Here is a 21,609-nt window from a genome sequence, read left to right as displayed (position 1 = left end):
CCCTTTTTCATTCTTTTAATGAAAATATGTTTCATGTTATTGTGCAGCAGAGTGTGTAAAACATCTGTGAGCGGCAGCAAAATGCCTTTTAGACATTTTCTGTATCTTTAAAAAAAGGCCAATATACATTCATCGGTTTAAAAAGCACCGTTACCTGTCACGGCAGTGCTGAGTGAAGATTTAGGGCTGACAAGTGATTGCATTCAGGAAAGACTACACCCACTTCTTTTGTCTAAGCTTCCTGACGAGACACAGCGCTATACCTTGTTTTAGCTTGATGTACGCCGCTCCCCCCGTCTGACAAAGGCATTCGTGCCATCTTTTAGATTGAAAATAGATTCGGCAGTAGTGGGATAGAAATGCGCTCGGGTGAAGTGCGCTACTGTACATCCACTGCTGAAATCATTCGTGTTGCTTCTCTTCCTGTTTAGCTGATGACTGAGATGATGCAGTGGCCCTTTTGGTTTTGGCTTTGTCCTTCCCCTGAGCCACAGAAAGGTTAAAAGCATTAATTAGACATTAAGCATAGGGCCTCTAACATCCTTCAAAAATATATACATTTCCACAGTAACACAATAACTAGTTTTACAGGATTTGATGCAATTCTTGCCAATTTTTGCCTCTGATGCATCAACAAATACAGAGAAATTGTATTAGGGGCACTGCAGTGAGTCTGGGTAAAAGCTTCTATTAAGACGTTGTTAAACATAAAAGCCACAAAGGAGAAGATGATGCAGACGGTCTGCAATGTAAATTTACTTAACGACATATCTGTCAGTCGAGGTGAAAACGTTCCTTCGTTTTTCAGCTTCTCTGCTTCTCGTCGCCTGGACGCAAAAGTCGCAAATAAGTGGCTCATTTTCACGCTCGCGCTGAAACGCGTCTCTCACAAGTCGTCGTCTCCGTTACTTTCTTCGTGTTTTGTGTTGCTGCCCGCTGCCTTAAAAATTAATCATCCTGTTTAATAACGCCTCACGATCACAGTGCATTATTGATGGTGAGTCCTTAATAGAAGGATGAAGCGAAGGTTTTACCCATTCGGGGGGGGGGCAGAGGATCACAAAAGCTGCTTACTGGTGCATATCCGTGTAAATACGGCGTTATTATCATAGACTAAAAACCAGGCCTTGTGCTTCCAAAAGGTCTTGGTCCCTCTTTTGCAAACATTCATGTTGTTTTAGATGAGAGGCGACTCATACGTAGTTTGTGTGTAGCGGACGTTAACCCAACTTCTATGCTGTGCTGATGCTCTCGGGGCGTCAACCCTGCAAAGTATTTATGTGCACACGCTAATTGGATCAGGTTTCTCAACAGGGGACTGTATACTACATATTGCATGCATTCTCTGCATTTCAAGGTGAATCGCACCTTGTCAAGGACTTATTGGATTTGATTGGCAGGTACTATCACCATGAGATGCCCATATAATGGCAGGGCTCACTTACCTGACCTGCCTATTTATCTTGCTGTATTAATGTCAGCCTATTAATTCCTAAGCGGAGGAACATTTGGCAAAGACACCGTTTAACAGCCCTGGCTGAATCATTCTTATCTCTGCAGACCTGAAAGGAATAGTTTTGTGCTATCAGCGAGTGGAAATGACATTTTGAAATTTCATTCGAGATAATCCACTTCACTTCCCAGTAAAACATCAAAATTAGAACAAAAAAAATGTATGGGACCCGTATTAAAACTTTGTTGCCGTGGCAAATCACCTGCCTATAATCCATGTGGACAGACAGGTGTAGGTATCTTTCAGCGCTAATAGGATTTCTCTTGCATTGCTAAAGTGATTATGAGGCTATGGATTTAATATATATTCAAGCAGAGGGGGCGATAACACTAAGTGCCTAGAAATGCAGAGGAAAAGTGCCACGTTGAAACGTATCGTATGTTGACGTTCTTAAATGAGGAAATCTTTCCTGATAAACGTGGCGCTTCTCCACATATAAAACTACGGCAGACCAGAAATACTTTTTTTCCTATTGTCAAGTAAAACATCGAAGGAGGGAAATGAAAATAAAACAATGCTTCTTTTCTTTCTCCTAGACGATCCATTTATTTTTGAATGTATTGAAGTGCTGGAGTGTTTCAGGGCTTAGCTCATGATTGCTTTATTTAGTAGCCATATGTCCTAACCAGTGGGGAGTACCCTAATCGATTAATTGAGCGGCTCATAAAAATGATGAATGGTGCAAACACTAAGAGCACGACAAGCACCACGCTTATGTCACACTCGGCTCCTCTTGCATGCTACTGCCTTTTCCGTGCAGCGTGGCTTGCATCAGAGCCGGCTAATGATTCGTTTAATCCAAATGTTGTGCTGAACAAATTCAAAAAACAGTTGGTTTTATGTGCTCTCAGATGATGAAATGCACAAGATAATGCATGCAAGTTTCAAGTAAGCTAGCCTAATCAAGACATCTGCAGCTATGTTACTATGCAGAGTAATAATAAAATAAAAATAATCTTCCATAATAATCTTGCTCCGTTAACCATCTCTGCTGCTGAGGAGTCCTGTCGCACAGCATGCGTGTTTGACCCGCTATTTCACCGGCTTGGCTCGTGTCAGGGTCGGGTCTCGTGTTCGGTCGGGTGTCACTCGGCTCCTCTGGTTCTGCTCTCAATCATTCCCTCAGCAGAGAGGTCAGCCTTGATTCCTTCCTGGCCTATATCCGACTCAGTGGGGGGCTCCAGACTCATCTGCTCACCAGCTCGATCTCTACGCTTGCAAAATGTACATTTCAGCAGTGTCAAAGCAGGGACACCGTCACTTTTGAGAAGACGTTTGAGACTTGAGTATTTTCTGACTGAGCCCAGTTTCAGATTTTTTGCTCTTTTCTTTTCGAACTGTGCAGGAGAAACAGATAACAGGGTTCTTATAGTGTATATGAATGAATGTATGAGGATAGTTTTGGGAAAGCCCAATAGAAACCAAATGTGCTTCCCTGCATTCAACTTGTGGTGGTCTGTTGATTCTGATTTCCATTTCAGTGAATATGTGGCCCTGCGTTTCCCTTCTTTTGCATCCCTGTGATGTTCGGTGACAATTAACATCCCAACTCTTTCTCGAGGTTTGTTGAAAGCTCAGGGGCTAATTCGAGGGTCAAGCAAGACTTGCAAGCTGTCAGTCTCTCATTGTAACTCGTGTCCCATTCCCCCACTCAGGTTCTTTATTCCGGCTCCCCCTCCATTCTCCCAGACCTCGTTTTGTAGAATGGCCCAACTCTTCTTCTATTCTCCTGTGGCCCTCTAACAGCCAGAGAGGGACAACCAGGAGCTTTGTCTAAGAAGCCCAGCATTCTTTCACATCTGCCTCTTGTTTTCAGACCCCCACTGCATTTAAATTTCAAACTGTCCTTTTCAATCAATCCTCTCTCCCTCCCTTCTAATAACCCCCTTCCTCCCAGTCACTAAGCCCTTTTATTTCTTTTTTTCCTAAGAGGACCAACTGCTCCTGCGATTCCTAATTTTGTCACACAGTTGTTGATTATAAAGCATTCTGCTGTATTGCCCGTACATCAAGCACACATATGTTTAAAGCCTCTGGGCTCACGCCCCTGTGGCTTCTACATTTTTCAGAGTACTTAAACATCTGTCTGCAGCGGCTTCACGTTTAGCCCGAGCACTGCGATGCTTGTTGACATTTTAGCAATCTGTGCTTAAAAATCACAGAAGACTGCTACGGTCGCGCGTTTTGTGAAGTCGAAGGACCCGCGTCGACAGCATCTCTGCGTCTCGAGTCCAAACTTCCAGCTCGACGCAGCGGCGGCGTTATAGAGATGCTCAAACCTGCTCCGAGATCACACCGGAGTCGAGGGCTATTTGAGAAAATGGTCAAAACGAGATCACCGGCAGTTTCCGTTACACGGTGAAGAGAGGGAAAAGAAAGCCCCAGCTTAGAGGGGAGACCTCAGCATGTTTAATGAGGAGAACGGCAGTCTGCAGTCTCCCTGCAGCCTGCGCCTTTGGTGTCTCAGCATGTTAAGCACTCACAGCATGATACAAAATATATTAAAGTATAGGACTGTTATCGTCGATTTACAGAACATCCGTCCCCGTGTTACCGCGGATCTACAGTCGTCCTTTTTTTTCTTCTCCTTTTGTGGCGGGGGCTCTACGCCGCCTTCAAGGCAAAGTGTTTAAAGGCATCTTTGTCTTAGCGTTCTGACACAGGGCGTGAGCGCGCCGTCTCCCTTTTTTTACACTAAGCAATGATGACAAGGAAGTAAGAATAAATCATATTGAGACCTGTTTACATACACAAACACCCTCAGCCATGAAGAAGACACGCATCCACCGAAATGCACGTTTTAACCTATTATGACCATAAAGTTTGGCATAAAGTGTCGACTCGAGCTGTAACAGTTTAGTTAGACCTGATTTGGCTTAAACGATCACTCGATACGTTTGTTGCTGCATCAGCTAATAAAGCAACTGTAAAGGGAAAATGACTAATTCACCACGGGAAGCCAATAGACCGGTTATCGAAACGAACACGTTAAGTAGGTCACAGCGTCTTGTCAGGACTAGTGCCAGTCACGGCACATACATCCAGTAGCTCCTGGTGCGCACAGAGTGAACCTGGTGCAAAGTGAGGCTACATTTGTTGACAATGGCATTTGGTGACAAGAGCGGAAGCGCTCGCGTGTAATAAAACAAATTTTTAACAGATTTCGTTTTTCCAGCTAACGCCTCCAGGGTTAGAGCCTGAATGAATGCCGCCTTCTCCATGTGCAGATATTCCTCCTGAACTATAGTTCGCTGTTAAACGTTAAAACACGAGTAAATAATGAAGGATCCTGATAAGGAGCCTAATTTTGTTAAACTGTTCATTTCATCTGAGTGTTCATGCTGTATTCGTTTTAAGGACTGATTACCAGAGATGGGCAGTAATGCGTTACTGTAATCCGATTACTTTTTTCAAGTAACGAGTAAAGTAAGGGATTACTATTGCAAAAACGGTAATTAGATTACCGTTACTTTCCCGTAGGAACGCTGCGTTACTGCGTTACTAAAATCGTAATTTTTTTGCGAGAATGTCTCATGACAGTGACGTAAGCGAGTGCGACGTTCGTGACAACAGCTGTGTGCAGATCAACAATGGATCATATATCGAGTGCAGAGAGAGTATGAGCGTGCAGCGTTTAAAGCGTGGAAGTACTGACCTTACTTTGAGTTTGATTCCATAAAAAGTGACAAAAACATTAGTGTCCGTTGTGCGTGGGAAGAAAACTTCTTTTTACAGCGAAAAAAAACCCTAAACTTCCGAGCAAACACCGAGTAGCTACGACGTAATGGGAAACTCACAGAGAAACTCGCGGATTCTTCCACTGACCGCTGCACACCTGCACCAGGGTAAACCTCCGCCTACCCCACTCCTGCTTTACAGGTGAAAATAGAGCAACAGGACCGCTAGTCTTTGACTTTATTTATTTTCTGCTGTGTTCTACTTGCATCTATTTGAAAGACTGAGTGTAAACACACACAAAAATTATTTTATGTGCTGGAATGTGCAGAAAATAGGTTTAAATGTTAAACAAATTTCTTCCAGTCAGAGAATGTTGCAGATAATTAAATTGTTGCTTGATGCATAAAGTTAAAAGATTAAAACTAATAAAACAAGTTTTAAAAAGAGACTTTTCCATTTGATTACATTTTGTATGATGATTATGCAGAAAAAGTAGAATTGGGCTGAAAGATCTATCACTTTATCACCTATTCAGGTTGTAAATCGTGTTTTTAAAAAGTAACTAAGTAACTAAGTAATTAATTACTTTTGAAAATAAGTAATCAGTAAAGTAATGGGATTACTTTTTGGGGGAAGTAATTAGTTACTGATTACTTTTTTCAAGTAACTTGACCAACACTGCTGATTACCATCATCCATCGCTCAACACACAGATGTCTTTTGGCAAAAGTGGACAAACCAGCAGCCGATGAGGCTAACATGAAGCTAATATGGTCACTATCCACCAGCTTTATCGTTAGACGATCAGCTCAAGATCAGATTACGTCGTACGTTTGGACCTTGACTTTACAGCCTGATAAAATGAATTGGTGCCGCGTGGACTGATTAAAAAAACTAAAGGAAAAAAAGGGTCAGAGTTTTATTGGAATCCAACATGTTTGATCGACTTTCATTTGTTAAGCCTCACGACTGCATATTATTCCATTGAAACTAAATACCCGGTGGCTGTGTGTGTTCTGCTCCTGTTAACCTCTTTTAAATGGCTCTAAAATTAGAGGTCTCAGGTGAGGCACAATGTCATACTAGATGAGCTGATTATGGCAGGTTTAATTATAACTTTGTTGGCTAATGTGTGTGCTCTGCATGTTTTCTCAATGATAAATTATTACACTGTCTGAGAACTCAGACAAAATAGATCAAAGACCTTTCGGGCCGCGGATGTTCTCCAGTGTGGAGGAGGCAGCTGAGGACGAGTTTTGCAGTTCTGACTGTACACGGCAAACAAAATTCCTCACGGTCTTTTCTTGTTAGCTGCAAGTACAACGGATAACATCCAGCCCTTTGAATCTTAACTAACAATTGCAGGCTGAAGACTCGGAAAGAAAAAAATGGAACTGTGTTTTTGAATGTGCTAAAAAAGAAAAAAACTGTTTCTAATGGGGTCCTGTGAGCCTTGTTGCCAGAGTGATGCCATATCCCATGGTGAATGTGCTAATGGTCCATGGGAGTGAGAGGATTGAGCTTAGCCCAGCAGTGTAAACACACAGACAAAAGGGAGCCGTTAGTTCTGTGAAACGCATGCCTGGGCGCGCAGGTAGGCATTAGGTTTCACCCTACACAGCTTCAACGCTGTATCTGTGGCGGGGAGGAGGCCATTTGCTTTTGTAGCGAAAGAGAGCAAAACAAACATTCAGACTCGTACAACAGAGACAGGTATGGATGGGCTGGGGAGACAGGAATTTTGGTCTGGAGAGATGTAAGGGACGGGAGGGGGGGGTGGAGAGATAAGGTGGTCAGTCACAACACAGAGAAGTGACCATTTGCTTGGTAGTGTTTGTTTGTTTGTCTGGGGGGGGGGGAGTCATAAAATATCACTCAAACAGAAGTAGAGCTGCGCTGAATACAAGTGAGATTCCAGTAGTGCATCTCCGGCCAAAAGTAGCTTCATTACTGCTACATTTTTACGTAAAATGTGTGTTGCTGACTGTTTTGTTACGTGTGCAACATTCCTAATGTGAAAACAGCTCCATATCTAAGTAAACTACCTCTGAAATGGACAATAACAACAATGACAATGCAAACCAAGCTGCATGGAAAGCTTTTTGGCTCATGCTATCCGAGCTAATATCATTAATATTTCTAGCACTAAATGTTACTGTCATTTACTTTAGCATTTCCACCACGTGGCTGTAGCGTTTTACTCCGCGCTGCAGCTCAACAGAGCTTTCACTCGGTCGGCGAGATGCTTTTGGTGCACGGCAGAGAGCGAAGGAAGATAAAGGTGCTACGTTTTAGCACATCAAAGTGATGTCACGTGAGACAGTGGCCCAAAAAAAAGGGGTTTAAACAATGTTCAAAAGGCATGAATGTGTGAAACAGGAACAGAAAAATACAAGTTGACACAGTTTTGATAAGGTTAGCATCGCTAAAGGTCTTGGGAAGGTAGAAGGTGGACAGGGCGGGATCCGTCTTTTTGATCACGGCGCCGATCCCACTCAGCCCCCCCTCGGCTTACACACACGCAACGATTCACCCCCACCCCTCCCTGCCGGGGAGATAGTTAGCATTGAGCTGCCATCAAGGGATTTCCCTTTGCAGGATTATTGAACTTCTGGGCTTATTTTAGTGGCGTGCACGGGGTTTGTGGCATTTCACAGTTGTCACATTTCTGCAGCGGGATGTATATGCAGCATCAAGTGCCTTGTGACATGAGTGTTACAGGATGAATTCCACTGTGAAATCACACGAGGACAGAGCTCGCACGTTGAATTATTATCACTGCTGAAGGGAATGTCTTTTTTTGTCCCCTCTGCAGGTTAGAGGATCAATGATGAGCATCTCTGAGACCACTTGGCTTGGACTTTTCTAATCAGAACCTGTTAGTCACGACACAAATCTGCCACACAACATCAACACCTGGCACCATGTCTTGCTCCCTGTGGAAACTACCCACTTTCTGCTGGTTTCTCATCACTCTAGCCCAAGTACACTCCACAGAGGGTAAGTAGCTCCTCTTGCTTTCGTCAAAAACATAGTGCTAGTTTTTTTTTTTTGATAGCATCTTTTGAAAAAGTGTGTTGTTGTTTTTTTTCAGGCTCACATAAAACCCTTATTTTTTAATGCTATTGTTTTCCACTGCATATAGCATGAGCAGTTACACTGTGACTGAAGCCAAATCTGCTCTCTGAGTGCAGCCACTGCTTGTGTAAGTAATGCAGCTTGGAGGACAGTGGGCACAGGCGGATGGGGGATAATCTTGAGTGGTTTCATTAGTTGGTAAATTGTGATTTGTCTGAGATTTTCTGCTTGAAAGCGTCAGTTGTTCCCAGTGGCATCAGAGCTGGATCCATTTTTAAATTCCTCACTAAAATGTTCTGTCTCGTGGCAGGCGGGCGCGCAGATTTCACACCTCAAAAAATATAAAGCTTGAACGTGTTTTAATCATACTGCATTAAGTTTTGATTAAATCACTCTCAGCTGTATCGTAATTACAAGATTTATGCGTCCAAGCCTTATCTCATAAACTGTATCCTCTACTTATTAGTGTTTAATCGCAAGACTAGAGGTGCTTTACTTTAGACGTTTGATTATTGGATTTAAAATAAACCGAGGTTTGCATCTTTTTAGTGCTTTACAGATTTTGCTTCACTGCTGCCAACTGTTTTAAGATCTCGCCAACTGTTCGCTATACCTGCTTTATTAAGTTTTTTAAGAAGTAATAATGTAGGATTACTCATTCAGGTTTCCAAGGTAATGATTTCTCAACATCCTTCATTTACACTGTAGCAGGTCACACTGGCACGACGAGCTTCACCATATGGTCTTCTCATGTATCACCTGGGTTCAATTTGATCTTTCGTGTAAGAAACGTGAAACCGTACGGGAAACAGTCGGGGAAACGATTGCACTGTCTTTACATGCACGCACATACAAATCTATATGTTTTCCTCAAATATCGGCACTTTACTAAACCCCAATTCTGAACCTTGGGCAAAGAGCAATTACGAGACTCGTGTATATGCACGTTAATCTATTTAGGAAACCCTCAGAGGTTTTCTTATCCATGTTGCATGCCTCTGGTGTTTACCGGGTGCTCCACAAAATTCAGTCAGCAGGGTTTGCAATAAATCTTGTCGATAGACTTAATGGTTTTTTAAGATACATGTGCTGCAACAGTGCGAAGGAGTGAACTGCACGTGCTGCGTGAGTCCACTCTGGCACAAGAGACAGACGTGACATTGTGTCCAGAGTCGGGGAGGAGAACGGGTTCAAAAACACATAAATAGCCCCGTTTATTAACAACATGGCATTTGTCATTCACCTTTTTCCTCTTGCTGGATCGCCTCCTCCCCGAGCCCCCCACCCACCTTCTCCTCTTTCCCATCTCAGCCCAGAAACAGTTCATTACAAACAATATCCTCAAGTAAACATGCTTCATTAAACTGCGTCTACCCCTAATATCTTTTTAATGCATTTTTATAATTGAATTAAATGGGTTAGTGCAGTGCTGTAAATAGTTTAAAGTTAGTTTTCCAGTTTTTCTTTTTTGTTGTATCTAAAGAAAGACTCATACACACAGCCAACACCGATACTGACCATCTGTCTCATTCCTTCATGAATATCTGTTTCCTGGGCTCATTTCTCCCCCGTTTTTTCCTTCCCCTTCACATCCTCACCTCTCAAAATTGCACCTTCCTCAGCCTATTCTGCAGCATTAATTTCCCAAATTGATTTGTTACATACGTTTCAGACAGTACTGCACAAAAGCCCACATGGGCGTCGTTACCACATAGATACTCCGATCACTCACGATGATATGAGCCCAGTGCTGGTTATAGTATAGACTTACTTTTTTATTTTCTGCTCTCTGTCTGTAATTTAGCTTCACCTTTATTAAAGAGACATCAGGTGAAAATAATTTAGCATAAGAACTACTCAATCCGTTAAGACGGTTCTAAAGGAGAGCGACTGGAAAAAGTGGGAAAAGAATTAAGAAGGAAAGACTTGACAAAAATATCTTGGTCTCTGGTGAATCAATTTTGACCTTTTGAATTCCCCTTAAATTCATGGAAGTGAAATAGTGAAGTGTGGGAATGCCCTTTTACCCCTTTAAAACCGGTCGGAGCGGGCACGCTCCATTTTGCGTAACTATTTTTAAATCCCGTAGCTCTACAACCACGTGAGCTAGCGCAATAATTTTTTTTGCATATGAAACCGGAGGAGTTGTACTTACATCTTATGCCATCAGCTTGTCCTCGGTCACAGTTTCCTTCCACATATAACTTTGCAAAAACTGCATAAAAAGCACTTGCAGCAACAAAAACATAATATTCCAGAAACACGCTTTGCCGATCCGATCAGCTGTTCGTAACACTTCCTACATCCATCAGCGTGAACTATCGCATGTCCGCCATGACCTGCCCGAAACCGGAAGTGACGTCATTTTGTGGAAATGTAGTTTTTTACCATCAGGGCCTCGTGAGCCTATACTGGTGTTTTTAAAAGTTATGTTTGACTTTCTGACTTTCTGTGTCGTTTCTGGGAAGCTTAGGACTCATATTGCACTCAGTGTTGCCAACTCCTCAGTAAGGAAAATCGCTATTGGCTGTCCTAAAAGTCGCTAGAAGTCACCAAATGACGTCATCACCTAATTTGCATAATTTGTCATGCTAATGTAATTGTAACCTACGTTGTTGGAGAGAGAAATAACATCGTGGAAGAGACATAAAGTGAGTAAAAAACGTCCTAAATGCAGTTAGAATTTATTTAGAACTATAAATTAAATTTCTTTTAGCAATTATTGTTTTTTAATGTCACAATTCCAACCCTGCTTCTTTATCCGGGCCTGGACCGGCAAAAGTGACCCGAAATTGGCACTCTGGTGGAGTTACTTTGTGTGTGTGTGTTTATAAGTAGTTTTAAACCTTGTGATCCACAAAACAGCATAACAGTAAAAGAAGAACTGACTGCGTTACAGTCAGTGCGGGAGCAGCGGCTTCGCTCATGCGCGATTCATTTGCCGTTTGGACGCACAGGTGTGAACATCACCTGCCCTGATAGCAGCTGGGGGAGGACTATCCTCCACCCCTTAGCCCTTTGGCATGGGTGAGGCGCCCACGGCAGCACCGCTGCTTGTTGAGCGTAAGAGCGATACGCGTTTTCACGTCAAAAAGTCGTCATAAATAAGTCTCCAATAACACCAGAAAAAGTCGCCAGATTTGTCGCTAGTCGCTTTTTAGAAAAAGAGTCGCTAAGGGGGTCTGAAAACTCGCTAAATATAGCGACAAAGTCGCTAAGTTGGCAACACTGATTGCACTGCTGGAAATAGTTTATTTTGATGCATATGCTGCTTTTTTGCAAATTTGCATTATAATATTTATTTTCGTTTTTCCTGCAGTGTATAAAAATTGGTGTATTGTAAATAAAACTATGAAGACACTCAAAATAAATTTCCTGTGGTGGGAAACTAGTTTGTGCAACTTTTTTGTATTTAGTTTTGAGGGATAAGCCTCTTAAATTTCTCTAACTAGAAATATATGTTAAAAAAAACAAAAACGATTTTTTTTTTTTGGTAGTTTATTGCACTTTTTTTTGCAATTTATGTAATTACTATGCACTTAATGCAGACATATTATTAAAATTTAGGCTGTAATGGTTGTATTGATGTATATCAATGTGAAATGCTCCCAAAAATGACACTACAACATGTAAAAATATAATATAAACTCTGGCGGACTTGGTTCTATGGTAGGTCTTAAAGGGTTAAAACAGAAAGAGCTGGTAGGAATTCTGCCACAGACACCAGCAGCACCGGTTTCAGCTTATAGGTGAGCGTCAGGCTTCACACATTAATATTCACAATGCTCGACGCATGTTTTGCCTTCCACTAATTAATTATGTTTACAGGCTTTAATTTACCTTGTGAAACAGAGCGAGGGCGATCTAAGCACAGTGATTAATAGCATTCATTTTATCTACCTATCTATGTTTCTGTCCGTCTGTGCATCAGCACAACAATCACGCTCACAGTGGTCTTCTGTAAAGTAGTGGGTTTATTTCCTTTTGTCCCATTGGCTTTCCCTGTGGATATCACCATGACAACCCACCTAAAATGAGGCGAAGGTGTAATTTACGAAGTAATAATATTTTTTTGCAAAAAACAAAACCAGTCGTGATTTACCCCTGCAATACATGATTAAATTGGCTCACATATCTTTCAAAATAATTTAGTGAATTCTGGTGGGGTTGAAAGGATTTGTATGTATCAGCGACAGAATAACAATTCACACCCGGCTCAGCCGCACACTCTCCTCAAAGGTTTCCCGACGATTGTTGGAATTACGCGGGGCCGAACCGAAGAGCAGGGATTCGCTTTTAGAAATGCGATAGGAGGGTGAAAGTTGCAACACGCTCGCCTGTCCCTGCGCTGCTCTTCGTGCACCATTGTTGGTTTGAAATTATTATCAGCAGTTAATCAGGAAATTCCCTTTCCTGGGAGCTTTTTGGGAAGTTTGTTTAATTTAATTGTCACAGTTTCACAGTGTACGGATGTTACTATGTGAGTGATCGTGTTTTGTAGATGTATAAGTAGGTCATGTCGACCTTATGCAACAAAAATTAAACTTCAGTTATTTTCTCTTCCATTGCATTATAATAAAAGCTGCTTGTTCAGTGGCAAAAGTGGCAAACAAGCTCGAGAATTCCCGTTTCTGTCACAGACCCTGAAACCACACTAGTTTCTCCTCGATGCTTAAAACGTTCAAAGTACTTGAGATTTCTCAAGGGCAGCAAGAAAGGGCCTGTTATTGTACCACGTGAAATGAAAAGAGAAGGGTTTTAAAAGCTGTCACACCAAAGTCAGTGGAGAGAAATAATCAAGGTGTTTTGAAAATATAAAGGCGAGAAGTAAAAGCCTGCAGCGTAATGTGAACCAGGACCTGCGAGGGCAGGACCCGGCTCCTCCCAGTGCTCCGGCACCACCTATTTGACCCATTTAGCCTTTTCTTGTAACCATAAAAGCCTGTTTTATAACATTAAGATGCTGCTATCTTTATATTTTCCACGTTGTTCTCTATTTTCTGCTCCACTGTCTTACTGACCAGCATTAGGGCAAGTAGATAAGAAGATAACTATCTAACAGGTAAATCCAATCAGGTAAACTATAAATCCTGTTATCATAAGCCCGGCCTTTAAAGGCACACACACTGTATCTCAGACTAATCGTTAGCCATTCATCCTGCCCATTTCTTAGTTGTCTTATAAATAAAAAGAGAATACTGTTAAATGAGTAAACCGTTTTTTTTCCCTGTTTGAATACTCGTTCGTGTCGGTTGTGTCCGTGGAAAAAGAATAGCACCCCGCTGCGTCGCCATGCTCCAGTCCCCTGATCACTTAATTTGGCATTTAGCTACGAGCCAGCCTTTGAAAACATTGGCCCATACCTAATTTGTTAACAGAGACAAATCAGTTGTTGCATAATTACTTTCTGAAATGCTAAGTTTTCACACTTTCCAATTTGCTTATTGTTGAAGCAAAACGGTAAAGGCTAAAGGGCTGGATTTTTAAAGTTTCCTTTTATCTCGTGCGTCTAAACCAACCTCTGTTGGTTTTGTCTTTCTACCTCCTGTGTGATGTCATCCTGGTTGTTTGTGGAATCTGGCTCCCCGCGGAGCCAGGCAGGCGTGGGGCCTGTGTGCGAAGGCCCACCATGCTGTCATGTCTCTTTCATCGCCAGCCAGGCTTGGCCAATAAGGAGATAAGGAGACAATGACTGGGAGAGCAAGCAGTGGCAAGGAGTAACCACAGCCCCCGGGTCTCCTCCCTGCCGAGTACTTCAAATCCTCATTAGGATTTTCAGCAAAGGAAGGAGGGATTTTCTGGATTAGGGCTTTGTCACAGCTGGCTCCAGGTTGGTGTTTGTCATGCACAAGCACGGTGAAGCGCTGACATCTTGGCACTCTCCTTTCTCCCACCCAAACACTGATATTCCCTTCACCTGGCTGCTGAGGCAGTTTAAGGATGTTCCACTAACCCAAAATCTACGACTGCTAACTCGTTGCCCTTGCTAAAGGTTTTTAACAGCTTCCTGCGCTCGTGGATTTGGACTGCCGCGTCAGCATTCTTCTTAATGGCTATTTATGCGGAGATAACCTTGGAAAGCATCATTAGTTTGTTGTTTGCTGTCACCATCCATAAGTCACGCCCAGATCTGGGGCCGCGACACAGATGCGGCAGCTCAAACAGCAGATACGATGCCATGTCAGTCATGGCGGGGATGCTGAAGTGTCTTTCATAAACAGTGTTGGGAAGGTTACTTTTAAAATGTATTCCATTACAGATTACAGATTACATGCCCCAAAATGTATTCTGTAACGTATTCCGTTACGTTACTCAATGAGAGTAACGTATTCTGAATACTTTGGATTACTTAATATATTATCATGCTGTTTACAACTACGTGAATGTACTATTGCTGTGATTTATTACTGTTACTGAAGGTCCGCGGCTCCGAACCGTAGTAAAGGGACCTCTGGCTAATACGGTGGGTTCTGTGTCGGCTCGTAGCAGAAAACTAGCTTTACTTTGTTGTCTGGGTTAACTTTGCTAGCAGAGACAGAGAGAGGCGTTGAAAGGCTGCTCCAACGGAACTTATTGTTTCAGAGGAAAACACGAACACGGTGTACAGTCGAGTCTTAATAGCTTACTTACAACTGGGCTCGTCAGGCTCTCTTCTTGGCTGCAGTGGTTATTATTATATTTACATGCTTCCAGCTCCCGTTTCTGCTCGATGACAGCTCGTACTTTTCCTTTTTCTCCCTCCCTCGCTCACAGACACATAACGTGTATGACAGTCCATTCTCCCTGCAGCACGGACTACACTGCCCATGATGCTACATTCTTTAGAGCTATACCTGTAGCATTCTGCCTGTTAGCTTAGCACAACAACAACAAAAAGTCCTCTCTCACCCAGGAAACATGCAGAGAGAGCGAGCGTCACCCTGTAACCATGGCAACCGTAACGCTGCCTGGAACAACAGAACGTAGCTGTCAAACAAAACCCAAACAATCCTGACCCGCCACAATATGAAACAGGGAAGTACCGCCGTGTAATCCATTTATTTCAACAAAGTAACTGTATTCTAAATACCACCTTTTTAAACGGTAACTGTAACGGAATACAGTTACTCATATTTTGTATTTTAAATACGTAACGGCGGTACATGTATTCCGTTACTCCCCAACACTGTTCATAAAGCATTTTGCCCCCAAATTTCTCACGCACTTCCACAACGTTTCTACGGTCATTTTTTCTTTCTTTCTAAACCGAAGCAAAGAGTTTCCTGTTGCAAATACGGTTACTGCTTTAATTAAGCCACGAGCGTTCCAGTGCTGTGCTACAAAACAACAAGACGGTGTTTCCTGGTGTGTTGCTCAACCTCTAACATGATCTTTAATTGGGTTTCAGGCCTGTCTGAGAGAGTGGTTCAGCATGACAGAGCCTCAGACTTAGTGTGAAAACTACCTCGTCCCATCATTCTCCAGGCTGATCTGTCTGGATAACGGGAATTCACACGGGTCCCACGAGCCCTCTGCTCGGTCGTATCTCAGGCACCCTTAGATTAGTCATTTACCCTCATGTCCCTGTCTGTCTTCAGTTTTACCGTCATGCTTTGTCTCGCTTTCTTCTTGCCCTGCTAGAATCGTGCGGGTATATCCCAAACAATCTACAAAACATGTTCTGATAACCTTATCGAGTCTTTTCTCTAAATCCCAAATATGGGAAAACAAATCTATCTTATCACTCTCCAGTGCAGTGGTCTATAACCAGAGACTGTTGTTCGTGGAAAATTTATTGTTTTGTGCTTTTGTTGGTAGTCTCTAATGTGACCGTGGCAGATGTGAGCATCGTGGTGTAAGCAGGCTTCAATTTGTCACAGATATGCCTCCGTTTTAAAAGTTGTGTCTGTGTTTGCCCTCGTGTTGCAGATTTGCTACTTGCTGTGCCTGAAACCCGGGTTTGCTGCAAGATTTGATGTTAAAGGTTTCAGTATATCCAGCAGATACAAAAGTGTTCAGAAAAGACCCGAACCTCCTCGCATGATGGCAGAAATAGCACAGGCTCTTATGTTGCTGGAGCCTGTGTAGTGGACATCAAGGACTACAGACAGACCTCATGCCAGGACTACTGATGAAGTGTTGTCTGCAAGGGGAGGATGAGTCGAATGTTTTTGATTATCCGGTGTCGATAGCGTTTCAAACGAGAACCAGCGTGAGCACCTTGTGCCGCACAAATGAACTCGCTCAGCTGGTCAAAAGGCAAACGTTGGTTTTTTACTTTTGCTGTAATGATGTGGAATATTAAGGTGATTAAACTGCAGAGTTCAGGTCACATGGGTCGCAGCGCGTCCATGTTCGCTCTTCAGCTCCTTCTGCAAAATCAGAGATGGATGAAATCCTCATGAATGGATTTAACTGTGTACTCGTCGCCGTTTTCCTTCGTAGGGTGAATTACACGTATTTATCAGCGCGAGCAGTTTAGCTCAGCCGCACCTTCTGATTTCAACAAGAGCAGCTAAGGCAGTGAAGTGGTCGTGAACTGCTGTTTATGAAACCATCGACTCGTTTCAACAGCCGAAATACGTAAACAGCAACAATCTGCAGGTGTTTAAAGAGGACGTAATCACGTTTTCATTGTGAGGGCCGCTGCCGAAAGACGCGCTCGCAGAAAAGTGCAGGTACGGTTTGAATGTCGTGCAAAGGAAAACTGATTGCAGGACAGGTAATGACAGCTTCTGTTAAGAAAGCGTAATATATCCTGAGCCTTATGATTTCACAGATTTTACAGTTCGCTCTCAAGAGTCACACGTAATATATCCCTGCTTGCCCTTACTGGAGTCCTGTTCTTCACTGCTGATTTAGAGCAGCTATAAATCCTGAAGAGGCTCCTGTATTTGAGGGGTGGTGAAACTACACCCATAAATATACTGAATTTAGAGCCACGACCTTTGGAAGTCAGTCTGAATGCCCTTTTATGAAGTTTGTTAACTTACAGCTCTCCTCTCTAGTTAGTATTTGTACTTCTGTGTTTTTGTGCTTCTTGGCTACGTGACCAAATGGTGCCAAAGCAGGTTGCAGTAAATAAAGAAGCTGTTTAGTTAGAATGAAGATGTCCCGACATGCTGGTTTAGCTGCTGGCAGGCTTCACACATGCTAGCTCAGGGCGTTTATGCGCTTGTAAAAACGCTATGACTTGACCTCGTGTGACTTTGTGAGCCAGAATGACCCCTGAGTGTGTTTGTCAGGGGCTTTGGCTCCTGCTTTGAAGCCCCACTCTTGGGTAAATGATGGGCGGAAGGAAAACTGTAATAAAAGACATCTTATAAAGGACTATCAAATTAAATTAGTGATATCAACTCAACCCCAACCCCCCCTTGGTGCATTTTTTATATTACTTACCCATGCCTCTTATTCGGTTTGTACCTTAATTTCAAGACAACCCCCTCCAAACACACCAGTACCACCACCATTATTTAAAATAGCCAGCATGCAGTAAATAATTCAATTCAATTCAGTTTTATTTATATAGCGCCAAATCACAACAAAAGTCACCTCAAGGCGCTTCATAGATACAGAGAAAAACCCAACAATCATATGGCCCCCTATGAGCAGCACTTTGGCGACAGTGGGAAGGAAAAACTCCCTTTTAACAGGAAGAAACCTCCAGCAGAACCAGGCTCAGGGAGGGGCGGGGCCATCTGCTGTGATTGGTTGGGGTGAGAGAAGGAAGACAGGATAAAAGACATGCTGTGGAAGAGAGACAGAGGTTAATAACAGATATGATTCAACACAGAGAGGTCTATTAATACATAGTGAGTGAGAAAGGTGACTGGAAAGGAAAAACTCAATGCATCATGGGAATCCCCCGGCAGCCTACGTCTATTGCAGCATAACTAAGGGAGGATTCAGGCTCACCTGGTCCAGCCCTAACTATATGCTTTAGCAAAAAGGAAAGTTTGAAGCCTAATCTTAAAAGTAGAGATAGTGTCTGTCTCCTGAATCCAAACTGGAAGCTGGTTCCACAGAAGAGGGGCCTGAAAACTGAAGGCTCTGCCTCCCATTCTACTTTTAAATACTCTAGGAACAACAAGTAGGCCTGCAGAGCGAGAGCGAAGTGCTCTAATAGGGTGATATGGTACTACAAGGTCATTAAGATAAGATGGGGCCTGATTATTTAAGACCTTGTATGTGAGGAGCAGGATTTTGAATTCTGGATTTAACAGGAAGCCAATGAAGGGAAGCCAAAACAGGAGAAATCTGCTCTCTCTTTATATAAATAAGGTTGATAACCATGAGCGACATCTGAAACTCTTAAATGAGAACTTCCTGCTGTGACATGTGTGAGGGCTGCAGACAGATGGAGGAGTGAGAATTTTGGGCATCAGACGTGATTCAGACGAAGTTATTCCAGAAGTAAAAGTTTCAAACAGACACACATACAAATGTTGGTGCGGACCTTCTTTTTAAAGGTAACATGATTCGCTGGGGGGGAAAACACATGTAACATGGAAGGCCATCAAGGTAAGCCTTAGGCTCTGGATTATAATGAACAACGCCAAATAAATAAATAAATTTCAACTTTCTATTCAAGAATTATGAGCTGGAATCCTTAAACCAAAGGGAATCTTAAGATAAGTGTCCCATGATTTAGAAAAAGAAGAAGAAGAAAATCCTTCATAAAAAAATCAAATCAAACCAAACAACTGTTGCTCTCTGTCAGATAAGTGCTCTGGAGTTGTGCATAACCTTGGATGAGGCCATTGTATCAGAGTAAAACTGTGTTTTGTCACATAACAATCTGCCGAACCAAGAAGGCAGCAAGTCTAGTCTGAGTAAGAGCTGCATAAAGAATTCAGTTGGAGCAGTAGTCGTGTCATCAGGGCATGACTAGCGTGTTGGTCAGGGAATTTAAATGCCAGGTGGGGGTCAGTTGAAGCACTAGCTGAATAATGTGGCACAAATGCATACACATGAGGGCTGAGTCTCGGGGAAAGGAACCACTGCTGTGGCCTGCTCGGAGAAGTGCACTTTGGGAAGGCAAACATGCAGCAGATGGATCCTTCTCATTTGTGTGTACTGCCACTGCTGGTGACCCATTGGGAAATGCTTCTTTACTGAATTGAGGAGCATCAAACGCTTCATTGGAGCAGAGAAGGAAGTCTGTGCTACCCAATGCATCTCAGTCCAATTTTTACATTCTTTGTAATGGAAACTGTGGAAATGGTGTCGATGTGACAAACAAACCGATTCAAGTCTGACTGGTGTTTTGCAAAAAACTCATCGCATTTAAAAACATGCTGAATATTTTCAGTGTTCTGACAGACCTGCTGTCACTAAGATGCTTTACTCTTGTTTGGAGGAGCGGGGCTGGTAATCAGATTTTTACTTAACATTTATTGGAACTTTTAATAAATTCAGCTCCCTCTTCTCCTTTACACCGATACTCTTTGCTCCCACCTTTAAACGTGCTTGTAGGGCTGCTCGATTATGGCAAAAATGATAATCACGATTATTTTCACTGAGATCTCGATTATTTGACGATATTTATTTAACAATAACAATGTATCGAATAATGACTTTAAAGATTGTCAAAAATAATATAAAATAGTGCAAGTACTGATAACAGTGCAAATGTTTGCAATATAAGAAATAAATGAAAAATGTAAACATCTATGTTTAGTGAACTTTGCAGTGTTGCTCTGTGGTGCAGCTACGACACTGTAGCAAAGTTTACACACTGTGTCTACTTGATCCACGTCTGACTCTGAACCCATAATGTTTCCACACCACTGAAGTTTTTTTTACCTCTTTTCAACCAACAGCAGTCACTCTCCTCTCCAAATAACTTCTGCTGAGCTTTCCGAGCTTCCCTCGGGTCCTCTTAATCAGCGGTCCCCAACCCCCGGGCCTCGGACCGGTACCGGTCCGTGAGTCGTTTGGTACCGGGCCGCGAGAGTTGAGGCTCAGGTGTGAAATGTATAGTTTTCAAGTTTTTATCGGTTTTCAGCGTTATTTTGTTATCGTTTTTATCGTTTACTCGGTTTTCCTTGGTCTTTTCACGTGTGTTATGAATAAATTTTCTTTTTTTCAGTACCAGTACTAGTTTTATTTTGTTGTATTTATCCGCGACACCTTAAAGGCTGGTCCGTGAAAATATTGTCGGGCATAAACCGGTCCGTGGCGCAAAAAAGGTTGGAGACCGCTGCTCTTAATTGTTGTGACACGTGTTCGAAACGCAGAGAGGTGCGCTCGATTCGCCACACGGAGCAGCGCGAGAGTAAAGCACGAGGGAGGGGCTAATAATCGGCTCAGTCATTTTTAATGATCGTTGATCGTAATCGTGATTAAAATTCGATTAATTGAGCAGCCCTATGTGCTTGGTGGCTACTGGAGGTTTATTTCTGGTTTATTCAGCTGTTTGGATTCAGAGAGTTAGCAGAGTTTCAGCAAATGCCACAGAAGTCAGTGAGCCGTCACGTTAAATACTCATGATCACAGAATTATGACTGTGCCACGCAGCCCTAACAGGGACACATCAAGCTGTTTAGGACGACTCGTGGGATCAGGACAAAGCATGCAGCAGCTTCACTTTAACGTTAAATAATAATCACAGTTTACTTTGCTAAAAAAACTGAAGCTGTGTCACGATTTGTAATATTTTACCTTTCGGATCCTTGCAGTAAACCCTCCACGCTGTGCCGGGTATCACACTGTGATAACGCGAGGCGAGAAGCCTTGACCTCTCTTTGATAATCTCTAAACGTATAGCGATTTAACATTCAAGTCTGGCTGTGACCATTTGTTAGGGACCATGAAACAAAATTTACTATTTGATGGTCATCGCAGCCATTTCATTACCGCAAGATGTCCTTGCTTTTTTGTGTGTGACCTAAAAAGCACTCCCCGTTTCTCTCTCCCACAAATACAAACACACACAGCGACGCACACACACTGCCCGGCCTCGGGGCTATCCGATATTAGACAGTGAGATGACACTGTGTGCTTGCGAGTGCAGTCAGCCGACATGTGCAGATAATGTGAAGTCAATAATGCTTTATGAAAAAATGGGATTTATGACCTTGATGAGCCCCATGGAGCTTAATTAGGCCTAAAGGTTGATTTACATACGAGTGTACATGGAACCTGATGAGGTTGTGTTTTCCTGCCGTTGTTGTGCATTTTGATTCTGTCTGGCATTCAGACTCGATGCATTTGTTCAAACTCTTACGGATCAGAAAGAAAATACAATAAATGCTCGGGTGCTTGGTTTCCACAGGATTATATTTCCTTCCTATGCAATGATGGTATTTCTAGTGCAGACAAATGTCTACAGGTGCTGGTTGGAGATGAGGAAAAAACTA

The 21,609-nt window shown here is 42.7% G+C and overlaps 1 protein-coding gene across 19 annotated transcripts in view; it reads left to right on the top strand.

Moving 5' to 3' along the window:
• Nucleotides 1–21,609, top strand: part of adgrl2a (adhesion G protein-coupled receptor L2a) — a 105,749-nt gene that overhangs the window by 11,942 nt on the left and 72,198 nt on the right. For all 19 annotated transcript variants that reach the window (XR_014869597.1, XM_085134123.1, XM_085134124.1 and 16 more), the window contains exon 2: nt 8,007–8,191. Coding sequence is in view for 18 of the 19 variants with exons in the window: in XM_085134123.1 (XP_084990249.1) it covers nt 8,116–8,191 (76 nt within the window). In the remaining variant the exon portion in view is untranslated. The remainder of the gene's footprint in view (nt 1–8,006; nt 8,192–21,609) is intronic.

The sequence above is a fragment of the Neolamprologus multifasciatus genome, chromosome 15, assembly GCF_963576455.1.
Source record: "Neolamprologus multifasciatus chromosome 15, fNeoMul1.2, whole genome shotgun sequence".
Classification (NCBI taxonomy): domain Eukaryota; kingdom Metazoa; phylum Chordata; class Actinopteri; order Cichliformes; family Cichlidae; genus Neolamprologus; species Neolamprologus multifasciatus.
Note: the sequence above shows the minus strand (reverse complement) of the source record. Positions and strands in the feature narration are given on the sequence as shown.